The following is a 24,631-nucleotide window of genomic DNA, read 5'->3' on the forward strand; positions in this document are numbered from 1 at the left end:
CATTCAACTGCAGCCTGCTTAATAAGGTAGGACCACAGAAATCCAGATATGCTTCTACATAAAACACTCTACTTAATCCACCTCATATCATGTGAGGGTTTTTTTCTGCATTTAATAATTTTCCCTTAATAAACTGTGACGTGTAAAGAAGCCCGTGATTGCATCTTCCATCTGCATACCTGAGCCTCACTGATGGTAAAGTAACACCCCAACAAACCAAGCAAAGAGGAAACGTGCTGGTCCAGGCAGCCAGCACACAAGTGATCCACAGGAACAAGACCATGACTCCTTAAACAGCTGCAGCTGCCACAGCCACACAGCAGCTGAGCCAACTATAGCGGGACCTCTTTTTTTCCTCTTGGCAATCCCTATTTTGTTTCCTCTTTTAAAGCACTTAAGAGTGTAGTATTAAAACAATTCTCGAGGACTTTCACCTTGTTTAGTAAGGGCTTCTCGGAGAGCAGGAGTTATCATAGCTCTTCTTTCACTGGCTTCATTCTTCACTGTGCTTTTGATCAAACCAGTTTCCCCTTCCTGCTGCTCCTTTTCTCTCTGTATTCAAATGAAAAGAATGAAACCCGGGATTGGTAACGTGCAAGGGAAATAACAACACGACAGCCATCCACACGTAGCAGGGATAAAAGGGTTCGTTGCGAACCACGGCCCACAAACCCGTTCTCTCCCAAGCGATCATACTTCCAGTCACACAACGAGATAAAGACACACCAGGGTCTTTTTTTTTTTTTTCCAACAAAAGTAACTACATACTCAAATACATATATCCACAAAACATAAATCAATAATCCACTTATCTAGATGTCAGACAGCTTTCACAATCTGAGTACAGACAGCTGCCCAATTTCAGCAAGTTACTTCTCTGAATTTCAATTTCCTCACCTGAAAAGGGGGGAAAAGTAATATCTATGCAGAACTGTGTTGAAGATTAAACGAAACAAAATTACCTGGCACAATGCCTGATACGTAATAGGACTTCACTAAATTATAGCTACTGCTGGTTATAACATCTGCAGACCCCAAAAACAAGTCAAAAAATTGCTCTGAGCTGCCCAGACAGCCATCTGCTCAGAAACCAAGTCACTCCACCACCTCTACCTGGGGCCCCAAAGGCTTCTTATGGGAGGTCCCATGGTGAACAATTGTCTTCAGTGATAGAAAGAAATCTGAAGGATAACATAAAACTGTGTTTCCTTTTGACTTTGGCCACTGGAAAATTCAACATCACAACTCTGATCACTGTATCAGATCTTGTATCATTCTTGCCTTATATCCTCTGTCAGTGACGTCCTAGTACAAGATGACCCCCATTCACCCTTTACATGGCTTTCTTCCTCTCTTTTAAAATCTCATTACATGTGTGTATATATATATCTCAATTCCTTTTTGGAAGATGGTTAAAGTGCTAATAATTTCGAGACAACACGCAAAGTCTGTGTTACACTTCAGAGGAAACACTCATCAAATCTTACTAAGAGCTGCAGAAATCCCAAATAACTCACCTTGGTAGGAGCCCTACCACCAAGCCCTAAACTACCCTCATTGCCTGTCCATTTTCAATGTCCAGCCCCCAGTGAATCAGTGAGTGGACTCACAGCAACACCCCTTCTACCTGAAAGTGACAACACCTCACAGATGACATGATGTCTCAGGTCTGTGTCAAACTAATAGAGGAAGGAGGATGGCCCATGTTAGAAGCTGGGCAGGAAGGGAATAGGGATTCACTGTGTCGTTCTGTCTACTCTTGTGAACGTTCAAAGTTCTCTCTACATAACATGTAAAACGGGATTAAACACTGAAAAAACAAAAAACAGAGAAAGTACACCAATGAAATTCAGAGTTAACATCTCTACCTTCTGTTACTCCAGGGATTTCTCCAAAATAGGAAGTCAGTGAAAAAGCACTTTAGAGTCAAACGTACCAAATGAGAAACCTAAACCCACAGTAAGTACTATACATCCTAAAAGTCGGTATTCCAAATTACTAAATACAATCAAAATATAAAGTTAATGAACAATTTCGCTTCTGCTAATAAAGTTCTCCATGACACATTTCCAGATGGAACTAAAAAAATGTATAAACAAACATCAAACATTTGTTCTTATCTATTATGAAAGAGACCAATTTAACACTGGGCATTTTACTTAAAAAAAATTTTAAAGCGGCAGTTATCATTTTGTTAAAATATTTAAAAATAAAAGAATCCTATGGCTTATTGTTGTTGTTTTTTTTTAAAGTCTATTTCAGACCTAAAAGCAAAGATGTGAGCTTGAGAAGGAAGTCTTGTGGTGAAACAAAGTGAACTAACCTTGACCTTGAGAGCATTTAAATGTCTCTGAAGTAATTCCACAGCAAGTTACTGTAATTCCCTACTAATCATGCAAGAATTGTTAGCAGGTGGCAATATCTGCCCTCAAAAGCCCGTCACCACAAAACATCACCAGCTTATCTGCTTACCCTAAAGGCCACGTAAGTTCCAAAGCTGGACCCAGCATGACGCTGGCCTCTGACCAGGAGTGCTCAGAGCTCCACAGAAACCTCCTTATGGTTTTAAACATTAACTTCTGATCCCCATAAAATGAACACACTCTTAAAGAATGGCCATGGGACACTGTCCACGTCCCATCACTAGAGAAATTATCTATTATAAATTGTGAGTGCAGCTACTCCAGATTCAATCATTTGGACACACAGTTCACATGGAAAGAGATCAGCAGCTATGATTAAAGGTCTTGAGCATTCAGGGAAAACATTTATCATTCTTTCCCTCTATGGCAGTTTAGTCCTATCTTTCATATGCAGCAGTAACTTCATTTCTGAAAAGAAATACAATGGTTCATAACACTCTCCAAGGAAGTGCAAAGTCCCATTCAAATTCTAATTCTAATCTCCTAGGTGCAGACATTTTTCCCTGTTTGCCCTGAATATAACAATATAACAACTGACATGGGACCTGTGTATTTTTATTTATTTTTTTATAGCCGTTACATTGTCTAAGCAGAAATAAATGAAGATCCCAGAACTGGTCAAGCTGGATTCCTCCCCCTCCTATACACCCACTGGGCAATGAGTGACCACGTTCTAAACTTTTAATTCTCAAAGTATGGGTTCTCTCCATCCACAATGCCACTGCTTTTGCCCCCAGCCCTGGTTTCACCTAAGGGACAACTGCAATAGCGAAATAAACAGTTGCCAACCTTCTACCCCTTCCCAACTCCCAAACCCGTCACATTTGTCTTGAAAGAAATGACATGCCCTCTCCAAACTGCTACTTCCTGACATGCAAAACGCAAAGCTCACTTCCTAGGCACTTAGGAAAATGACTATAAATAAGTGAAAAGTTCTTTATAAATAGATGGAAATAAATGAATTTGATGGAATAATGGGAGCCAAAAAGTAGTACTAATTCTCTTTAAAAAAAAAAAAAAGGATATTATACAATATTACCTAATTCATTTTCAGACCTTCATCCCAGAAACCACAGTACCACCCCAACACTGCATATGATAAAAGCAAGACAAAAAAGGGATTTGTTAAAGACTTTAAGACAAAAATTCCACCTAGTTGGTTAAGTGCCAAGCAGGTGTGTTGCAACAAACAGGCCAGCTTTCTGATTGATTGATTGTTTAAATCTGTTTGGTTATTGTATTGATTCTTGTTTACCAGCCAGTGACTCCATTATCAATTCATGCAGAAAATACTGGACACAGGACCTCCAGGTTCTCTAGAGGTCATTTTCCCATGCAGGGGGCCTGCCGAGGCCTGGACCCAAGCCCGCACAGTCAACAATGATATTCAGGAAAGTTGGTCGAATAAATGAATAAATGCCTCAAAGCTACCAGGTAGCTATTTCTAGCTCTAGAGTAGCAGATCTTATTCTAGATCTGGCAGCTTTCAATAGTAACAAACCCTTGGCTGGGGGGGGGTTAACTAAAGCTCCACCTTCTGCAATTTAACCCCACTTCTAAGGGTTCCTATTTCTTTAATAACGGAATCCCCCATGTGCCACTCACTTGTTAGTTTTTAAATGACCAATTTTCAACAGGACTCAAAGCTTTTTGAATATAACAGGTTTTAAAAATGCTTTTTGAATGTCTTGAAAAGCACTTTGACTAGGTGTGTTAAAAGCTTTAAAATGGTTTTCCTCTGGCCCAGTGAGGCTATTTTGGATAAACTGACTTAGGGAAATAATTCCAGAACTCACTATTAAGTCCTCCTGGCTGTACAGGCTATGGCTGAATCAGGCTGGTTTAAAGACATGGTCTTAGGGTTGAAGAGACGTCACCTTACATTTGAGGGTGAACTTAACATTTAAAGCCTTAAAAATAATTATGAAAGGAGAACCAGCTTTATGTTATTACACTGCAGTACTTTGCAGCCTTATAATCAGAACTGGACACACTGAGCTCCTTTTGTAAATTGAAATGTTTCTCCAGTGAGTAATTACCAAGCATCCGCCATTTATTTCCAAAACTAATGATACTGATATCACTGTTTGTCTGCTTAACCAGAACATGCTGTGGGGAGTATTTTAGCAACATTTATTTACTGCAGGAAAAAAAACAAGTAGCAATCTGCTTTACATTTACAAGCACAACATGAGAGAAACAGAAAATAAACAACCTAAGCATTGTCAGGCTCTTCCGGACTCCTTGTTCTCTACCCAAACTCTTCAGCTTCCCTTCTGGGAGCCACTTCTCCTCTGGGGAGGCAGCAAAGCGGAGTGAAACAAGGAGATACAGCCTAGGCTTGACCCCACCACTTACTAGGCAGTCATCTGACTCTGGACAGATTGCTTTACTTCTCTAAGCTTGTGTCCTACCCTGTAAAACGGTAAAGTGGAGGTGATAACAGTACAGATATCAGGGTCACCATGAGGATGAATGAGACCATCCATCGTGTACTTTGATTTCTCCTAATCCTCTGAACCTACCCGGAGCTCTCTCTCCCCAGACCTCCAACCCACTCATCTTATTCAATCAAATCACACTGCTTCCCATTGCCTTTAGGACAAAGCTCATACTCCCATGACAGAGCATGAAAAGGCCTCCTGGATCCTGCCCCTGCCTTCCTTGTCTATTTCACCTCTCCACACACACACCCCAACTCTCAACATACCAAACTGCTTATAGTATTCCCCAAACTTGCCATGTTCCCCTAACACCCCCTCCTCTGCATCTGCAATGTTTCACACTCTAGCTCTCTTGTTCTTAGATATCACACCCACCCTCCAAATTCTCTTTGGCCCCAGAATTACTGCCTTACACCTTGCTGCAGAGGGAGGGGGGTAGAAAACCATGGCGGTATTCTATTTGGATCAAATGTATCCTATTTGAAGATATCTTCTTAGACAATAATAGTTATTAGTTATCAATTCCCATCCTACTGGGAATTCACTGGCAGTCCAGTTGTTAGGACTCCACACTTCACTGCTGCGGGCTTGGATTCAACCCCTGGTCGAGGAGCTGAAATCCCACAAGCTGCACAGCATCCCCCGCCCAAAACAAAGACACACTATGTGGCAGGCAATAAAATAAAGGCTTTAGATGGATTAACTTATTGAATCTTCATAATAACTTTATAAAGCAGTTACTGTTATCTCCCACTGAAGCACAGAGAGTGAAATAACTTGCCCAGACACACAAGCTGAGACAGTGTGACAGCCATCAACATTAATGAATATTATTCAGAAAGAGGCCTTACAGTAGGAGTGCTCTGGCCCAACTCTACAGCTGAGCTCTTAAGTACCAGAGCGTACTGCTTCCTCTACAGTAACAATGAAGTCAATTAAAGTGACATAGAACAAAGCAGGCAGAAAGCAGCTGAGGAACCTGTGTGGATGGACCCCAAAGAAAATGCCCCTCAAAAATACAAACAAGAGCCAAGCAGTAATAACATCCAACAATGAATTTAGTATACTGTGTCCAGTATCCAATGAACACACGGGACACATTCAGAAGCTCTGTTGTAACCTAAAAATAAAAAGGGGTGAGGGGGAGGTACTTTCATGTTGCAGTTGGGAAAATATATATATTTTTCCCCTAGATCTGATGATTTTATGAGCGATTTCTATGAGAAACCTGAAATATCATAAGCCAGCTGCTTAAAGTTCATAAAGTCCAAAATCATTTCATTTCAAAAAATAATTTATATGGATGTTCAAATTTTTCCTTAGTGCTTTTTCTTCAGTGCCCTCTAGTGGACATAAGATGAAAAAGCAAAGCAAAAAATGAACCTGCAAACTATTCAACTCTTACAGTACACGTGAAATTTGCTGAAAGTAGATCTTCTCTGTTCTCAACACACACAGACACGCACGTGCGCACACACACAATGTTAACTATATGAAGTGGGAGGTGTGTTAACTTCACTGTGGCAAGCATTTCACAGTGTATACATATATCAAACATCACACTATACACCTTTAAAAAAACGCACATTGTACAACCTAAGTACACAAAATTTTATTTGTCAATCATACCTCAATGAAGTTGGCAAAAAAATTATCCCAAACTCTTCACCCACTTCAAATAAAGCTTGAAACCTCTTCTCAGGTATCTCATGCACTGAAACCTATCCTATTTTAAGAGAGTTTCCCCTTTGAAAATTACTCAGATTTTTATAAAGAGTCATAAAATTATATATTTGCTTTGACCCAGTATCTCAACTTGGGGAAAATACAAACCAAGAAAACATCAATACTTTAAGTCAAGAAGTCTCAGACCAGTGCTAATCACAGCAGCAGAAAACCTGAAACAGACTAGATGACCAACTCTAGCAGAATACCTAAGCAAATTTAAAATATCTAAGCATATTTACTTCTCATTTCAATCTGTCAGGCTTTCAGAGACTGTAATGCATTTTCACACACACATGCTCTCATCTGACTCACAACAACGCTATGAGGAAGGCTGAGGTTATGGTCCACGTTTCTCAGACAAGGGGATTAAGGCCAGAGAAGATTAAGCTTTGCCCTTAGAGCGCCAAGTTACAAACTGGCTGGCCCAGGCCCTGAACCTACATCCCACACACCTGTCATTCTTAATAGCACCTCTGCCAAGGCTTCTAAAATACAAAAGCTACTAAAAATGACAGTGGCAACACCAACACATGGAAGTATTAAGAAATAAGTAACAAAATGCTGCAACGAGAACAATCATAATTTTAAATTCGGAAAATAATTTTGGATACTATAGTTTAGCTTTACACTCATAGACCATTTTTGGGTTATGATCTCTACAAAAGGAACCAAATAACCCAATATAACAGTGGCACAGGCCAGTGTGTAGATAAGAATTTGGCCCTGCCCAAAGAGAAGCCGGGCCTGTCCCCAGTTCCTGGAAAGGAACCTCTAAACCCTTGGAACTTCCAGAGCGTTGGGATTATCTCTGTTATCCATGGTGGGCCCCTCAGAGGCACTTGATACTTTATGCTAATAGGGTGACTCACGCCAAATTTTGGGGGTGCTTTGACGTAGGCTGGATTCAATTCTGTGGGCAATCAATCAGGCATGCCTACATAATGAAGCCCCCATAAAAACTCTGGACACCAAAGCTCAGGTGAGCTTCCCAGGTTGGTGACGCTCCACGTGTCTTGTCACACGTCTGTGCTGAGAGGATAGCACATCCTGGGGACAATGAATGCACGCTTCCCAGACTCTGCTCCATGCGTCTCCTCCTTTGGCTGATTTTCTGAACCCTTCCCAGCAATGAACTGCAATCATGAGGATGACAGCTTTCAGTGAGTTCTGTGAGTCTTTCTAGCAAATGATCGAATCTGAGGGTGGTTTTTAGGACCACTCCCCCACACTTGCAGTTGGTGGCAGAAGTGAACGCAGTCTCGGGAACTGTGCCCTCAGCTTTGTAGGTTGTCTAACTCCAGGTAGACAGAAAGACATGGTTCATGATTAAAAAAAATATTCAATCTCACTTAAAAATAAAGAAATGCAAATTATTTTTTAAGGTTGTTACTTTTCACCTTTCAGGTTGGTACAACTTAAAAGACTGAGAACACCTGGGGATTGGCAAGGATATAGAGAAACAGGCATTCTCATCTCTCTCCTATACGGTAAGAAGAAATAAAAATGCTCTCAACTTTTTACAGGGCAATTTGGAAATATCATCAAAATTACAAAATTCTCTTTGATCCAGAAATTTCAATTTTACAAATTGACTCAAGATAAATTCATATCAGTCACGAAAAATATAAGAGCAACAGTGTTTATTATAGGGAGTTCCCTGGTGGGCCAGTGGTTAGGATTTGGCGCGGTCACTGCTGTGGCCTGGGTTCAATCCCTGGTCGGGGAACTCCCGGAAGCCACATGGCACGACCAAAAAAAAAAAAAAGAGAGAGAGAAAAAAATACAATTAAAATAGGTTTAAAAAAAAACAAAAAAGAGTGCTCATTATAGAAATTAGAAAACACCTAAATGTTAATCAACAAGAGTCAAATACTACAGGACATAATTGTGGCCTACGTAACATAAACGTTAAATTAATGAGGCAGATCCTGTCACAGGACTGGAAAGCTGTCGTGTACTATGGAAAAAACTAGGCTGTAGACTTGGAGTACAAAATGACTCCATCTGTGTAGCCCAAAAGACAAAGTTATCCCCACATGCGACTGTGTTTGTAAAGGCAGTAAGATACCTGGAAGAATAGTGCCAAAGTGTAAACTGCACGTACCTGTGAAAAGTACATTTAGGAAGACTAGGCACAGGAGGCTGTATTCTTTGAATTTTTTAAACATATGTAAACAGGATATTAAATTAAACAAAACTCCAAAGAGAGGGTCAGATCAAGTTCTAAATTTTCAAAGGACGGGACTTTCCTGGTGGTCCAGTGGTTAAGACTCCGCGCTTCCAATGCAGGGGACGCAGGTTCAATCTCTGGATGGGAAACTAAGATCTCACATGCCGCGTGGCTCGGCCAAAAAATAAATTTTAAAAAATTAATTTTCAAAGGAAATATCTGAGAACCAGTTTAAGAACTTTAAAAGTGCCTCCCTGACGTCAAGGATATGAAAAGGTGGAGAGTATGGAGATAACAAGAGGATTTCTGAGGATTTCTTCAGAGAATCTTAGTAAGGTATTTTGAGCTCCTTCCTCTGCCTCAAATGAAGAGACTTGGGGGGGGGCGGGGGAGGCGGGCCACAGATGGGTTGCCTTCTCATCTCAAGCCCCAGCAGAGAGGCTCCCACAGGGTCCCTCAAAGAAGTCGCTGTGTATCCCCTGTACTCAGAATGGTGAATGACTCCTGCCCAGGAAACCCAGGCAGCAGAAAGAGGCCTAACTAGTTGCTTTAGCAAGTGAGCACTGCTGCTGGGGAGGAACCGGCCTGTGCTCCCAGAATGAAGAACTCAGGAGTATTCCCTTGGGAGCAAGGTCGGGGAGATCTCAGATCCTGATCCATTGGTCAGCTAGAGAGGAGAACAGACGAAGAGGGGAAACCAGAGGTACACGGCTCCGAGGAAGGAGTGAGGACCATCAGAAGCACACTTCTCAAAGTACACGTGCTCCGTCCAAGGGGCCAGGTCTGGAGACAGCCATGGACAATGTCTCCAAAGGACCACTAAACACGCTGCCTGGAAGAAGAGCCAAGTTTAAACACCTGACAAGGAGAAAGAGCACAAAGTCCTCTCGTGACAGTGTCAAGTAAGAACTTTCCCATTTCTCTTTATCTCCTGCTTCCCCCATCCACGCCCCAAACGCTAAGGAGATTCTATAAAATAGCTACTAGCAAATAGTCTAGAAAGCAGACAATAAGGAGGGCAGAGGTTTCACTGAATTAAACTGGAAACTTTGACTTCGTTTATTTAGTAGTACTTAGTGTTACATAGGACTGGACATTCTACCACCAAATTAAGACTTTGTACCTAAAAGTGCCTGTAAAACTTTATTACCAAAAAGGACCAGAAAAGTCATGGAGTCCACCAGAGCTTTCATCCCAAGACAGGGGAGGAGACAAGCGAAGAGGTCTCCCTCCTGTGCAGGTTGAAAGCGACAGTAAAACTCAAAATAAAGCAGCTTTTATGATAACTTCCCAAAAGTAATCCTTACTGTAACATAGACTATACCAGTATTTATTATTATAGAAAGACTTTTTTGTTTAAATATTTTTATAATAAAATAGAGATTCCCCTGCAGTGGAAGCACAGTCTTAACCACTGGACTGCCAGAGAAGTCCCTACAGTGAAAAAAATTTTAACTAGTCAAAATTAAATAAATAATTTTTAAATCTGTTTCCTTAAATTACCATTTGTTATTGTATGAGGCCACTCAGAGTAAAATCAGAAGGCCCTCACGTTGTATAGAAGCAGTAAGTACTTAAGACTTTATATAATTCAAAACTAGCCATTCACCAACTAGTCCTATCAAAAAATGGTAGATATTCTCATATGGCAATACCATAAATAATTTATAATTCAGTTGATACTTGGTATTTTTGTTTATTTTGTTTTGTGGACGTGGGGGGAAAGTAGTTCCCCTGATACTCTTTATTTTGAAAATTTCAGAAGAGTTTAAAGGTACAATGAAGACCCACATTCCCTTCAGCTAGACTCACTACTTTTGCTTGATCATTAACTACACACACACACACGTATAATACACGTGTGTATGTGTGTGTTCTGTGTAAAAATAAAACTCTGCTGAACCACTTTGAAAGTATGTTGCAGACACCATGGCACCTCACTCTTAAAATACCACAAAATTCATCTCCAAAAAAAAGATATGAACCTACAGAACTATAATACCATTATTACAACGAGGAAAATTAACATAAATCTAACATTATCTAATAGAAAATCCAATTCAAATGTCCTCAAATGTCCAGACAATGGCCTTGTCTCTTTGATTCAAGATCAAAGGTTATACAATGCATTTGCTTATATTTCATTAGTCTTTTAAAATCTTAGAACAGCACCCACCCCATGTTTTATTGTTGTTGTTACTGTCTACGACATAGACCCTTTAAAGAGCCTGGCCTGTTGTCTCCTAGACTGTCCCACATCCTGGATTTGTCTGATTGTTTCTCCATTAGATTCAGGTTAAATGTTTTTGACACAAAAATGCATAGATGATGCTGTATACACTTTGCTACACATCATATCAGGAGGTACATAAGGTCAAGTTGCAATGTAAATGATGATGCTAAATTTGATTCTTTGTAAAGGTACATTTTTCCCTTTGTACTCAGTAAATAATCTACAGGGGATTTTTTCCCCACTGATTTATTTATTTTTGGCATGTCTAAGTGGTTTAGTTCCTGGCATGATATTTTGAGACTATGTCAATACTTGTTCCTCAAAGACATTTCACTTAATCCTTGCTTAAATCAATTATTACACTAGGGACTGCCAACAGGTAATTTTCTAATTCTATGATGCCATCTATATTTATAATCTGGAAACCTTCTGTAAAGACTTTCTCCTGCGCCTCCCTTTTTTTTTTTTTGAGTAGCATAAGGATTGATTTTTTTTAACTTGATATAATATACTCCATTGTGTTCATTACATAATCATTACATTGATTTCTGATGTTCAAACTGCCCCACATTTGGTTTGTGGGAAACTCCTCGAGCTGGTTCCTATATCCTTTGGACACTGAGGACCTACCTACTCAACAAAACGTCCAGGCTCGTCTGTTATGCTCCCTTCCCCAACCCTGGAATCAGCCATTTCTTCAAGAAGCCCTAGTTCCTTGTAGTGGGGGCATGATTTTAGAAAACGAGATGAGTGCTTACTATGTTTGTTTCTAGGTCTGTGGCATAATGAACACATCTGGTCTTTGTCTCCAGCTCCTGGCACAAAGCTTCAAAAAATCCTGGCATTTCCCAAAGAGACAGACGTTGTCTTTGCTATGCTAATGAGGTGACTCACAGTGGGCCCCTGGACAGCTTCAGGAAGGGAGCTGGTCACCAGAAGCCCAACCACATAAGGCAACTCTGGGCAGCTGGATCTCCAGGGAAGTGAGGGGGAGGGGAGGCTGGCTGGAGACTAAGTTCAAACACCTGGCTAATGACCTAATTAATCATGCCTACATAATGGAACCCCAATAAAAATTCTGAATGCAAAAGCTCAATAGAGCTTCCTAGCTGGTGAACACATTGATGGGGTGGGAGGGTGATGCGCCCAGATTCCACGGAGAAGACAAAGAAACTCTGGGTCTCTTCCCTAACCCTCCACTCTCAGACCGTGCCCTGTGCTTCCTTTCCATTTGGTTGTTTCTGATTTGTAACCTTCATAACAAAGCTGTAACCATAAGCATAGGTGGCCCCTGGCTTAATCACAATTTTCCAACTTTACGATGCTGTGAAAGCGATACAAATTTAGTAGACACCTTACTTTGAATTTTGATCTTTTCCCAGGCTAGCCATATGCAGTACAATACACTCATGTGACGCCAGCAAGCCAAGGCTCCCAGTCAGCCACACAATCACGCGCAGAAACAACCGATACACTCACAACGATTCTGGACCCATATAACCGCTCTTTCACTTTTGGTACACTATTCAATAAAGTACATGAAACTTTCAACACTTTATTATAAAATAGGCTTTATGTTAGATGATTTTGCCCAACCGTTGGCTAACTTAAGTGTTCTGAGTATGTTTAAGGTAGATTAGGCTAAGCTTTGATGTTCAGTAGGTTAGGTGTATTAAATGTGTTGTTTTGTTTTGTTTTAAATAGCATGTGTTTTCTTTGATTTCTGAAATGCATTTTCATTATAAAAATTTTACTTACTTATTTATTTATTTACTGGCTACACTGGGTCTTCGTTGCTGCACATGGCTTTCTGTAGTTGCGGCAAGCGGGGGCTACACTTCATTGCAGTATGTGGGCTCCTCATTGCAGTGGCTTCTCTCTTGTTGCAGAGCACAGGCTCTAGGCCTGTGGGCTTCAGTAGTTGTGGCACGTGGGCTCAGTAGTTGCGGTGCACGGGCTTAGTTGCTCTGCAGCATGTGGGATCTTCCTGGAGCAGGGATCAAACCTGTGTCCCCTGCATTGGCAGGAGGATTCTTAACCACTGCGCCACCTAGGAAGTCCCAATGTGTCTTTGACTTACAAAACTTTCAACTTAAAATGGGTTTATTGGGACATAACACCACTGTAAATCAAGGGAGATTTGTACAATGCTTTCAGTGAGTTCTGAGTCATTCTGGCAAATCATCGAACCTGAGGGCGTCACAAGAACGCCCAAACTTACGACCAGTCGGTCGGAAGTGCAGGTAGATCCTTAGACTTACAGCTACTACTGAAGCGGGGGCAGTCTTGCACAGGACTATGCCCTAAATTTGTGGGGTCTGACACTAACTCCAGGGAGTGTCAGAACTGAATTGAATTGCAGGCCATTTGAATTAACTGGGTGTTATTAGCTGGTGTCAGAACATGAAAGGTCCTTTCCACAAACACAGCTACGAAATATTATCTATACATGCACGCACACTTAAGTTATAAATGTGCAAATATAACATGACAATAACATACACTTTTTAAAATCTTTAGCTCACATCAGCCTCCAAATCAAACCCAACACCACCGGGAAACTGCCTTCATGCACATGGATCCACTGTACGACTTTTCACAGCTGCACAGTATTACACTGCACGGACACACCATGCTTCTCTCAGCCAGTATCCAAGGGCTGTCTGTCACACATGCTGCAAGCCACAACCTCGTGCAGATGCTGGTTTGTGTCTGTGAAGCTGTATCTTCAAGGCAAATTTATACAACTGGGCCTGCTGGATCATGGGTAAATGCATGTGAATTTGGTAAAGACTGCCAAAAGCCCCTGCGTACAGGTATACCATTCTGGACTCCCATCAGCAAGGTATAGGTGCCTGTTTCCCCAGAGCCTCGCCAATTGCAAGCGTTGTCCAGCTTTTGAACTTCTGCTATTTTTCTAGGTGAGAAATGTATGTCAGTGTAGCTTTAACTTGCATGTCCCTTATTAGGAGTGAATTTCAGGATTTTTTCATGTTTAAAGTCTATTTGTAGAGCTTTTTCTGAGACTCACTTATTCATGTGTTTTGCCTATTTTTTTCTATTAAAGTCTTTTTTTTCCTCATTCAATTTTTAAGAGTGCTATGTATGGTAGAAAAATTAATTCCTTCTTTATAGTATAAGGAGCAAATATTTTCCCTCCCTTTATCATTTGTCTTTTGATTTTGTTTAAAGACATGTGAATTTTTTAAAAAATCATTGATACTCAATGTTTTATTGTTTCCAGATTTTGAATCATATAGAAAATCCTTCTCCAAGTTTTAAATAATGCATCTAATTCTATTATCTACGTATTTTTTCAAAATTTATATCTCTAATTGGAGATCTACCTCAGATTGAAGTATTGTTTTGTTTTACCTTTTTAAATAAGTTTTTTTTATTAGTTATCTATTTTATACATATTAACATATATATGTCAACCCTCAGAAGGGAGTCCATCCTGATGTATGGTTGACATTCAGAGTTAACTTATCTTTTCATGAGTAGCTAGCCAGTTGTCAACATCATTTAACTTAAAAGTAGATATTCCCCCTGGGGAAAAGAGACACCACCTTTATCATATATGAAATTCCATATCTTCTTGGATCTATTCCTGGCATTTTATTCTATTGCATTGGTCTCTCTCATCGGTCGCCAGTACCACACTGTCAATTACAGATGCCTTGCAGTCAGTTTCAATACCTGGTAGAGGCAGCCTTTCTGGTTACTACTTTTGCCAAAGTTTCCCTAACTATTCTTGCATGTTTATTTTTCCACATGAATCAACCAGTCTAGCTCCAAAAACAAATACCTTACTGGAATTTTAATGGGACTGCATCAAATGTTTATGTATTAACTTAAAAGAATTGACATCATTACAATACTGAGTCACCATATCTAATAACAAGGAAGGTCTTTCCATTTGTTCAAGGTACTTTTATATCTTCCAGGAATGTTTTAAAGTTTTCCTCACATAAATTTAACATTTTTTCTTCCAAAACTTGTTCCTATGTACTTATTTATCTTTTATGTGGCTGTTGTAAATGGGGTCTTCTCTCCCACTACAGCTTCTAGCTGGTTATTACCTGGAAATATAAAGGGTATTGACTTTTTACCTTATTATATCCTGCTACCTTACTGAATTCTTTCATTTGCGTTTGTGTTAATTTTATCATCAGTTTTCTTGGATTCTTCCAAAGTTTTCCTTCTTTTGTTTCTAAGACTTACACACTGATACATTTTTACCTTAGGATATCTCATTTCCCGAAACTCGCACATAAATTGGGAATTTATATTTTTATATTATCGTATATGTAATATTGTTTCAATTTTAGATCCTCAGATTCTGCATAAAACCCTACTGCACTGTACATCCTCTTCCTCACCAAGTAACTGAGACAATGACAACCTAGACTAACACCTCCTAGATCCACCTATAATGACCTCAGCACCCACAGACCACGGCGCCATCCCTAAGCCCAACACCACTCGGTCCCTGACAGGGAAGCACTTTGCACGAGGCTTCCACTGGGAGTCCCAACACCAGCCTCATCATGCTGCTCATCCATCACCTTCAGCCTGAGTAAAGTCCTCTAATCATCTACCCTTTCCTCAGTTCTGCCTATTCTACTACGAGCTCATTTCCACAGGGCTGAGACAGATTTTCACAAAGCTCGTGTTAAAATGGCAAAAAAAAAAAAAGTATAAAACTCTCAGAGCAGGAGGCAAAGAAATAAAACTGCCCGATTATGAGCTCAGATGGACTATGTACCAATGCAGATGCTAGATGTCAACCAACTGTTGGATCCCAAGTCACCATTTCCCAAAATTATAGTACCTTTTCTTTCTTCACACGATCCATAATCTTGCCAAGGTCTTCAACGTCAATGACAGGGCTTAGACTCTGATGGTCCTCAGACTCTTCCTCACTGGTGCTCCCAAAGGGCTCCTCCTCCTGGAACATCATTGCTTCAGAAATACATGGTGCAAAGTAGCTAAGTATCAATATTCCTTCCCAAATTATGAGTTCACCAGGTGGACTTGAGATATTTTAGGCTAGAGGCCAGCCACCTCAGGCCAAATCTAAAGAAGCCCATCATTTACACATTATCTACAGCTACTTTCTTAATAATATGGTAGACCTGATACTTTCAAGAGAAATAATATAGCCCACAAAACTGAAAATACGTACTCACTGGCCCTTCACAAAAAATGCTTCCTGACCCCTGATTTAAACAAAGGAGCAACCAGACTTCAGTCAGGAATTAAATGCAAGAGTGAGGAAAAAGGGAGGAATCAAGCATGGCTCTTAGGTTTCTTTTTAAAGTAACTAAGATGATGGTGTTGTTTCCTAAGATGAGAAAGACTTGCAGAGAAACAGACCGGAAGAGTAGAAATGAAGAGCTCCCTATTGAATTTGTGAAGTAGGAGACACCATAGACACCCAAGTAGGGATTTTAAAGAGGCAACTGCATATGTGAACAAAAATCAGGGTAGACTCTGGAAATACAAACCTAGGAATAACCAGCATAAAAACAGTATTTAAAGCCAAGAGACTAGGTAAGATCATCCAGGAAGAAAAGAACCCAGCACCAATCCTTGAGTCACTCCAATATGTAGAGATCAGTAAAGGAAGAACATGCCAAGTAAAAAGGGAAGACCATGAGAATGATGTCATGAAAGTCAAGAGGAGAGTGATTCAAAGAACAAGTCAGCAATGTTTGACAAATGCTGTTGAGAGGTCAAGTAAAATGAAGACAGAAATATCCTCAGGGCTTGACAACATGAAGTCCCTTGGACCTAGGAAAGAGCAGCCTCAGTGGGGTAGAGAGCCAAACAGGGCGGATAAGAGACAACTGGGACTTCTGCTGCCAGCTGGGGGTGGATTACACTGAACTACTCTCCTGTAGAACATAACTGAAACCAAATAATTTTTTTCTTTTTACCATGCAGCACGCAGGATCTTAGTTCCCCAACCAGGGATTGAACCCGCACCCCCTGCAGTGGAAGCACAGAGTCCTAACCACTGGACTGCCAGGGAAGTCCCTACATTTTAAAAGCATAATTTTAAATGTATTATGGAGTTGGCGAAAATGTAAGGAATCCAAAGAGGAAAATATGAACTAAAAAGGGGAATCCTAGGAGATAAATGACAAATGGAGCTGCAAGTTATCTGCTGAACTCTGGGGAATCTATTCTGACACCAGGACAGGACAAGGGAAAGCAGGTACAGTTGAAAAGACAATAATAAGAGAGTCTAACACAGAAGACCAGCCAAAGCTTGGGGACTGCACAAGGCTGCATCCTTGGTGTAAAGGTAAACGAGAAAAAATGTTCTGTACAGGCAGAGAAAGCAAGACAAACAGGAAAGAATTTAGGAGAAAGAACAGAGCAAAGGACAGATGGTTAGAGGGATTTTATTTGGAGGTTCTAAGGTTTCTAGGAGGGGTGAAGAAGAATTATATAATAAAAATTCAGAACCAAATTAAACTGTTTCCACTCTTAACTAGAAGACAATGGATCAATGCATTCAATTTTCTGAAAGAAAACGACTCCCGTCTAGAATTCTATACTCAGCTAAAGCATCAATCAACTGTGAAGGTGGGATAAAGACTCACAGACATGAAAAGTCTGAAAATCTACCTTTAAAGAGCGACTGGAGAATGTGCTCCAAAACAGTCAATAACTATATTCAAAATCTTGAAATAACTATAAGTGGAAAAGAATCTGAAAAAAGAATATATATATACATATATGTGAATATATATACATATATATATAAATACGTGTGTATGTATATAACTGAATCACTTTGCTGTACACCTGAAACTAACACAACACTGCAAATCAACTCTACTTCAACAAAAATTTAAAAAAACAAAAACAAAAAACAACCCTCAAGGAGACACCACTTCACACTCACTAGAATGGCTATAATCAAAAAAAACAAAAAAAGGAGAAGTGTTGACAAGGATGTGGAGACACGAAGCCTTGTACATTGCTGGTGGGAATGCAAAGTGGTGCAGCCACTGGGGAAAACAGCTTGCTGGTTCCTCAAAAAGAGAAACATAGAATCACCACATGATCCAGCACCCCACTCCTAGGTATACACCCAAAAGAAGTGAAAAGTTACTCAAACACACACCTGTACATGAAGATCATCACAGCACTACTCACAACAGCCAAAAGGTAGAAAAAAACAGAATTCTCATCAACAGGTAAATGGACCAACCATCCACTAAGTGGAACATCACTCAGCTGTAAAAAGGCCTGAAGGACTGACTCGTGCTACAGCGTGGATGGACCTCCAGAACATTACGCTACGTGAAAGAAGCCAGACACAAAAAGCCACATATTAATGATTCCACTTGTATAAAATATCCAGAATAAGTACATTTATAGACACAGAAAGCAAAGTGGAGGCTGTCAGGGCTGGGGGAAAGGGAGTGAAGAGTGACTGCTTAATGGGTGATGAAAAGGTACTGGAACTTGATACAGGCAGTGGTTACACAACATTGGGAATGTACTAAATACCACTGGATTTTAAAACAGTTAATTTTATGTAACGTAAACTTAACCTCAATTTTTTTTAAGGTTTTTAAAATGCTAAGGGCCAAGTAGAGAGAAGATAACAAAAGAAAGCAAAAAGACTGGCTAGAAAAAGAGCAGAAAAATGAAACAGTAGCTGAAAGACACAGAACAAAGGAAAGGCGTGTGTCTTGTTTTCTGTGTTTGTTTAAACACAGGTGATTCCAGAACACGTTTATGTATTTCTGGGAACCACCCAGTAGAGAGGGAGAGATTACCACTGCGGGAGAGACACGCAGTATCTGAAGGAACAAAGTCCTTGATCCCAGAGCACACACAGAGTGGACTTGACAGGAACCAGGCACTTGGTCTCTGTGGCAGAAAAGATGGTAGGATTTGCAGACAGGGTGGGGAGGCTATAAGAGAATTCTCTGGTGGTTTCCTATGAGAGCTGGAGGCAGGGGTGGGGAGAAAGAGAGCACTGAACAGCCGTCTTGGAGAGTGAGAGGATGTTGGTGATCGGGGGCAGTTCTGGGTGCACCCTGAACCCATGGTCACAAATCTGTGGTCAACGAGGAGGCAGATGGGCTTCAACCTGGCTTGGGGTTTAGCCAATTGAGTTAGAAGAGGGAGTGGATGGCAAGGGAATTGAAGATGTTTTCAAGCGAACGAATATAAAATTTAAACTGGGTAAAGACAGAAGTGAAGTAAGCAGTTAGCACTATCCTGTGAAAATAATATGGGGTCAAAAGAACTTTAAAGTAGGAGCATCAGAGAGAGGTCAGAGCTCAGGTCATAGGGACATGAAATGTCAGCGGTGAGCGTGGACGTGGGGGGCCGAGGTCAGTGGAGAAAATGGTTGCTGGGGGTGTGAAAGCCAGCAAAGTGGCAGGATAAATCATCTTCATGGATGCCTCAGCCACAAAGAGGGACAGCAGGAACAAGGGTGGAGAGAAAGACAGGGAGTCAGAATGTACAGTTGCTCCCAAATGATGCACGCAACCAGGTGGCCCAAAGACAACAGCAGTGATGCAGCCTGATAACACGAGCTTCAAAGGACCTGGGGTATCTGAAGAAAGAAGAGAAATGTTTAGAATGTGAGGGATGAAAGAGAGGACTCTGGGATGACTTGCAGCCTCCAAGTTTGAGTGATTAAAGGAGTCATTACATAAGAGAGGTCGGGAAGAATATGTGGTTCGGGAGTAAAAAGATAGGAGCTCAGCCCAGGACCTACTCAGCTTCTGTTTCCTAACTTGTAAACTGGAGTAGAAATCTACTGGACCCCAGCAATGCAGTGATTAAAGAACGGATTTAGGAAAGCACCCAGCACAACATGGCTTATCCTAAGACGCCACTCTCTCTAGAACACCCCTACGTGAGTTTCAGCTCTTCCTTCTAATGAGAAGCCAAGGAAAGTTTCCCGAGCCAGAGGAAAGGTTCAGCATCTCCAAATAAAGGAGGAAAAGAGGGAGACATGGACACATGGGCTCCGTACCTCAGCGTCTCTCTGATGAAATCCCTCCTGAGCGTGAGACCCTGGCTCCGTTGGCTCTGAGCCGCGCTGATTAGACTCGCACTTGGCTTTCTTGCAGTTGCCGCCGCAGGGTTTTCTCTCTCCTTTATGGAGCGCCTGCAGCCGGGAGATGAACTTGGCCTTCCAAGCTGTGAAATCGGCCTCAATGTTGCCATGTTTGCTTTTCACCACATCACAGTCACCCTCACCTCGGGACATCACGCGATGAGCCCCAAGCATCCAAAGCCACTTATCCACGTTCTTCCCCACCTATGGGAGAAAGAGACAGGTAAGCTAGAACAGTCCTCCGGATCAGAGGCTGGCGGCCTGCTCTGCGACAGCCTGGGGTTCCATCGGGGCTCTGTCCCTGCTGCTGCTGGGAAGAGGAACTGCTCGGTCAAAAGGGCTTCAGGCCCTCCAGTCCCAGCCCTCAGGGGCTGCAGTTGATACATTCCGATAAGATTCCACAGATTTTTTTTTTTTTTAAATAAAGGGGCTGATAAATTCTTTTCTTAAACTAAGGGTTAGCACCTGAAGAAGAATTTGAAAACTATTCTTCTAAATCAGGGTCAGAATGAAATCACTCAGTAGCAGAATCAATTTGTTTGAAAATGTAATAAAGCCTCTGGGGCCAAAGACCATTAAACAACAAAGTACAAACGGAGCCCATCTGGCAAGACTCGTGATTTCATAAACCAGAAATGCGTTTTATTACAGTAAAGTACTTAAGGTGAGACACAGGGATTATCAAGAAGTATAATTAAGAGTTCAAAAACTTAACAGCCTTCCTGAGTGGCAAGGCAGGAAACAAAACATTTACATATCTGAATTTCACATTTTGTCTAATTCCTTTGAAAATACTGGGGGTGGGGAGGTGGGGCATGGAGAATACACATCTTGATAGAATAACTGAATGAAAACAACTTTTAGAGAAAGATCTCCACCTTCATCTTTCCTCACATGCTACCAAAGATGGTGAGCCAGGCTGGGCCCATATCTGTGGAAAGGTACATGTAAAAAAGTTCTATCACTTTTCAGAACCACTAAGAAACTGAGAGGCTCCACATTTTTCTTTTTTAAAGGAAAAGGAGCCAAGTTAATTTCACTCAGAAAAAAAAGATCCAGGAGAACAAAAGAAAAAATTTTATCACATAAAAGGCAGTGAATGTTTTTCTTCTATTTCATGACTTTAAAAAGTAATGATTAGGGTCTTCCCTGGTGGCAGGGTGGTTAAGATTCTGAGCTCCCAGTGCAGGGGGGCCCAGGGTCAATCCCTGGTCAGGAAACTAGATCCCACATGCATGCCGCAACTAAGAAGCCCACAGGCCACAACTAAGACCCGACACAGCCAAATAATAAATAAATAAAATAAAGTAATGATTAAAAGACGAGTTCAACTGTGTGAAGAGTTAGTTCGGGCAGTAAAGGTCATTCCACAACAGAACAGGTAGTTGAGAAAGTCCAAAGAATCAGTGATGTCTCATCCACAAGGTCCTGCCTGGGGACAGGACGCCAGACTCTGGCCATGAATCCAAGCCACTAAGATGCTAGACAACAGGAAGCATTTTCATTCATTTTATTCAATAAAAATTTACTGAGAGCCTCCTATACGGTAGCAATTCCCAGCAATAAAAGAATACACAAGAAGTTTATTAGTAAGTACCAAAGAGTGTGGATTATCTCACATATACCCACATTTATGTACGTGTGTAGGTGATTTTTTATTTTTCCTTAAAAGAGAATTCAATTCTCTTGAACATGTACCTACAATTCAACATGTACCTACTTTGCACCTACCTTGTTGAAGTGGCTCACGTACGCAGAATTTCCCAGGCCGAACACCGCGTATCTCATACCCTTCAGGTACGTTTTGCCAAATCGAAAGTCATTGGCTGCTTCCTCCAGCCACTTGCAGAACCACTCTGCGCTCTCAGTCGGTCGACCGTCAGTGTAGGTAGCAACCAGGAAGGCACAGACATTCTTACTAGTAACCTAACCAAGAAAGTCATGATTTCAGAAGAGGAGCCAAGATAGACATTATCTCAATGAAGAAAATCCTTTTTGAAACGCTGACGTTCATATCACACTAACGTCTGAGGACAAAGGGTGCTTTTAGAAATGTTAGTTATGTCCGTGGGATGAATTGGGAGATTGAGATTGCCATATATACATTACTAATAAGAAAAATATATATCAAATTGTACACTTTAAATACATGCAGTTTATTGTATGTCAATTATATCTCAATAAAAGTCCTTAAAAAGAAAAAAAAAGAAAGAAATGTTATTTTCAAAAGAGAAAGAAAACACAGCCAGGACCTTGCACAGGGGAGAAAACACAGCTCCCGCTCCTGCCAACATGCCTCCTGTGCCCTTCACCATATATTCCATCCCATTTCCCAGACTATACACTCCTATCAGCTCATGTTGGAAACAAGCCAGATCAGTCAGGAAGAAATACAGAAAGATCTCTAAAAACTCCCTAAAAAATTAAAGCAATAAGATGTGAAATGTAAAGTGACTTAACACTTGGCACCATCATCTCCACGGGAAACACATCTTCAGTCCTGTGAGCCACAGTATTTCATCTGCTTGAGTGTATCTTCACAGCTCCAAGTCAGGAGGTAAGTTATAAGTAATCCCCTATGAATAATTAAGTAACCAAGCTTGCTAATAATTTTTAACAAATAATTTAGAGCAGATTCAAGCTCACTCATTTGCACTCCAATGTTTTCTTGGGGGGAAAAGAAATGCACATTTACAGCTAGAAGTTTATCCACTAAGAAAGGATGGGCAAATTACAGTCCACAGGCCCAATCCTACTCGCTACCTGTTCTTGTAAATAAAATTTTATTGGAACGCAGCCACACTCACTCGTTTACATACTGTCTCCGGCTGTTTTGTGCCTCAAAGGTGGAATTCAGTAGCTGCACGGCCCACAAAGCTGAAGATATTTACCATCTGGCCCTTTAATAGAAAAGGCTTGTTGATGCCTGTTCCAAGTGCTTCTCTAACTTTAGCTGCTTTAAAATCACCTGCGGCACTTGTTAAAACACAGCCCCACGTCCAGACTTTGATTCAGTGGGGCTGGGCTAGGACCTGAGAATCTGCATTTCTAACAAGTGCCCCTGATGCTGCCGGTTCAAGGACCACTGCTGTGGGGCCAACTTCCCTACCTGGGCATGGCTGGAGGAGGGGCGGGGCATGCCTAAGGTGAAGAAATTAAGCTCTCACAGATATGAGGAAATGCCTGGAGGTCACAGAGCCAGTGAGAGATTTCTTTAACTCCAAAACCCATATTGCTTCTGCTACCCAAGTGGCTCCTGACCATTCAGTAAGCGAACACGTGGTTCACACACGCGGCACACAGACATCAGTGACAACCCGCCTTGATTATGAGAATCAGAGCAGGGGGGAACTTCCAACCACCCAAGCTTTCAGTCTAACACCCCAGAGGGTCCCCGGCCCCACACCACTCCAGAGTCAGAGCCCCCATCACACACTCAGCACCTCCGACTGACACTGAAATCTCTTAGCATGGAAATTAAATGTATTCTGAAGATTCTACTTATCCCAGAACACAGGAGGTCAATTAAATTTGAAAGTTGTGATTGAAGGAAAAATAAGACAACTACCAACCTCTTCTACTAGATGGTCATCTGGGTCATATTCCTTCAGATTAATAATTGCCACGGGCAGATCGAGGGAGCTCACTGCTTCGGCAAGAGTTGTTGCAAATCCCTAATAGGAGGGAAAAAAATCAAAGTCTTCAATAAACTAAATAAGCAAAAAATACAGTCTTCCTTTACTCCTGTTAGTAAGGGAATGAGGCATTTATCATGAGAAACTTTCCCGGTGATGACAGGTATCACCATAAACACAAGTTTTATTCTCATTTCTACCATTTTCTCAAGCATCTTTACAGAGATCAATCATTCAACTGTGTTGTTCTCACTACACAAGTACATATGTGGAATTAAATCTAAATTGGCTTTTCGACATTCCAGCTGCTTTGTCCCACTAGAACAAACATACAGACAGAGAAATACTAAAGAGGAAAGAGAACGGGAAATGTGAGAACTGTGAACACATTTCTGGAAGACAGAAAGCAAACAGAAGCAGGTTGACAGACAGACAAAAGCCTCAGGGGAGACAGAAAATCAGAAGGGCTCCGGGATCAGTCAGTCACCATGGAAGAGCCAGTCAGCAGAGAATCTGATATGGGACCAGTGCTCACAGAGCCTCAGAGATACTCACCTTTTACCCCCAGGCAGACTCCTATGAACTCTTCTCCAAACAAATGAACCAAATGTTTGGGGAAAGCTACAATTTCTAGCCAGATGTGGGCACCCCAGGAAAACCTCTTTGTCTTTTTGGCTTGGTAGCCTAACACTTGGCTCGCCACCTGCCAGGACTAAAGCTAAGCCTGCCCTCGCCATTTGCTGGGCATCCACCAGGTCTCAGCTCTGGGCGATATTACCCAACACGGAACAAGGCACACACGGCCCCTGCCCTCGGGGAGCATCAAGGAACATCCTCAGGGAGCATGTTCTGATGGACAGAGAGAGAAAAAACCCACAAATGAGAAAATACACAG

General features: G+C 41.2%; 1 protein-coding gene across 2 annotated transcripts in view; it reads right to left on the minus strand.

Annotated features, from left to right (window-relative positions):
* Nucleotides 1–24,631, minus strand: part of LOC130861656 (S-adenosyl-L-methionine-dependent tRNA 4-demethylwyosine synthase TYW1) — a 179,959-nt gene that overhangs the window by 148,821 nt on the left and 6,507 nt on the right. For both annotated transcript variants that reach the window (XR_009055602.1, XM_057750717.1), the window contains exons 4-8: nt 23,674–23,775; nt 21,833–22,027; nt 20,018–20,305; nt 15,833–15,949; nt 435–552 (exon numbers count right to left, since the gene is read on the minus strand). Coding sequence is in view for 1 of the 2 variants with exons in the window: in XM_057750717.1 (XP_057606700.1) it covers nt 435–552; nt 15,833–15,949; nt 20,018–20,305; nt 21,833–22,027; nt 23,674–23,775 (820 nt within the window). In the remaining variant the exon portion in view is untranslated. The remainder of the gene's footprint in view (nt 1–434; nt 553–15,832; nt 15,950–20,017; nt 20,306–21,832; nt 22,028–23,673; nt 23,776–24,631) is intronic.

Source organism: Hippopotamus amphibius, chromosome 9, assembly GCF_030028045.1.
Source record: "Hippopotamus amphibius kiboko isolate mHipAmp2 chromosome 9, mHipAmp2.hap2, whole genome shotgun sequence".
Taxonomy (NCBI): Eukaryota; Metazoa; Chordata; class Mammalia; order Artiodactyla; family Hippopotamidae; genus Hippopotamus; species Hippopotamus amphibius.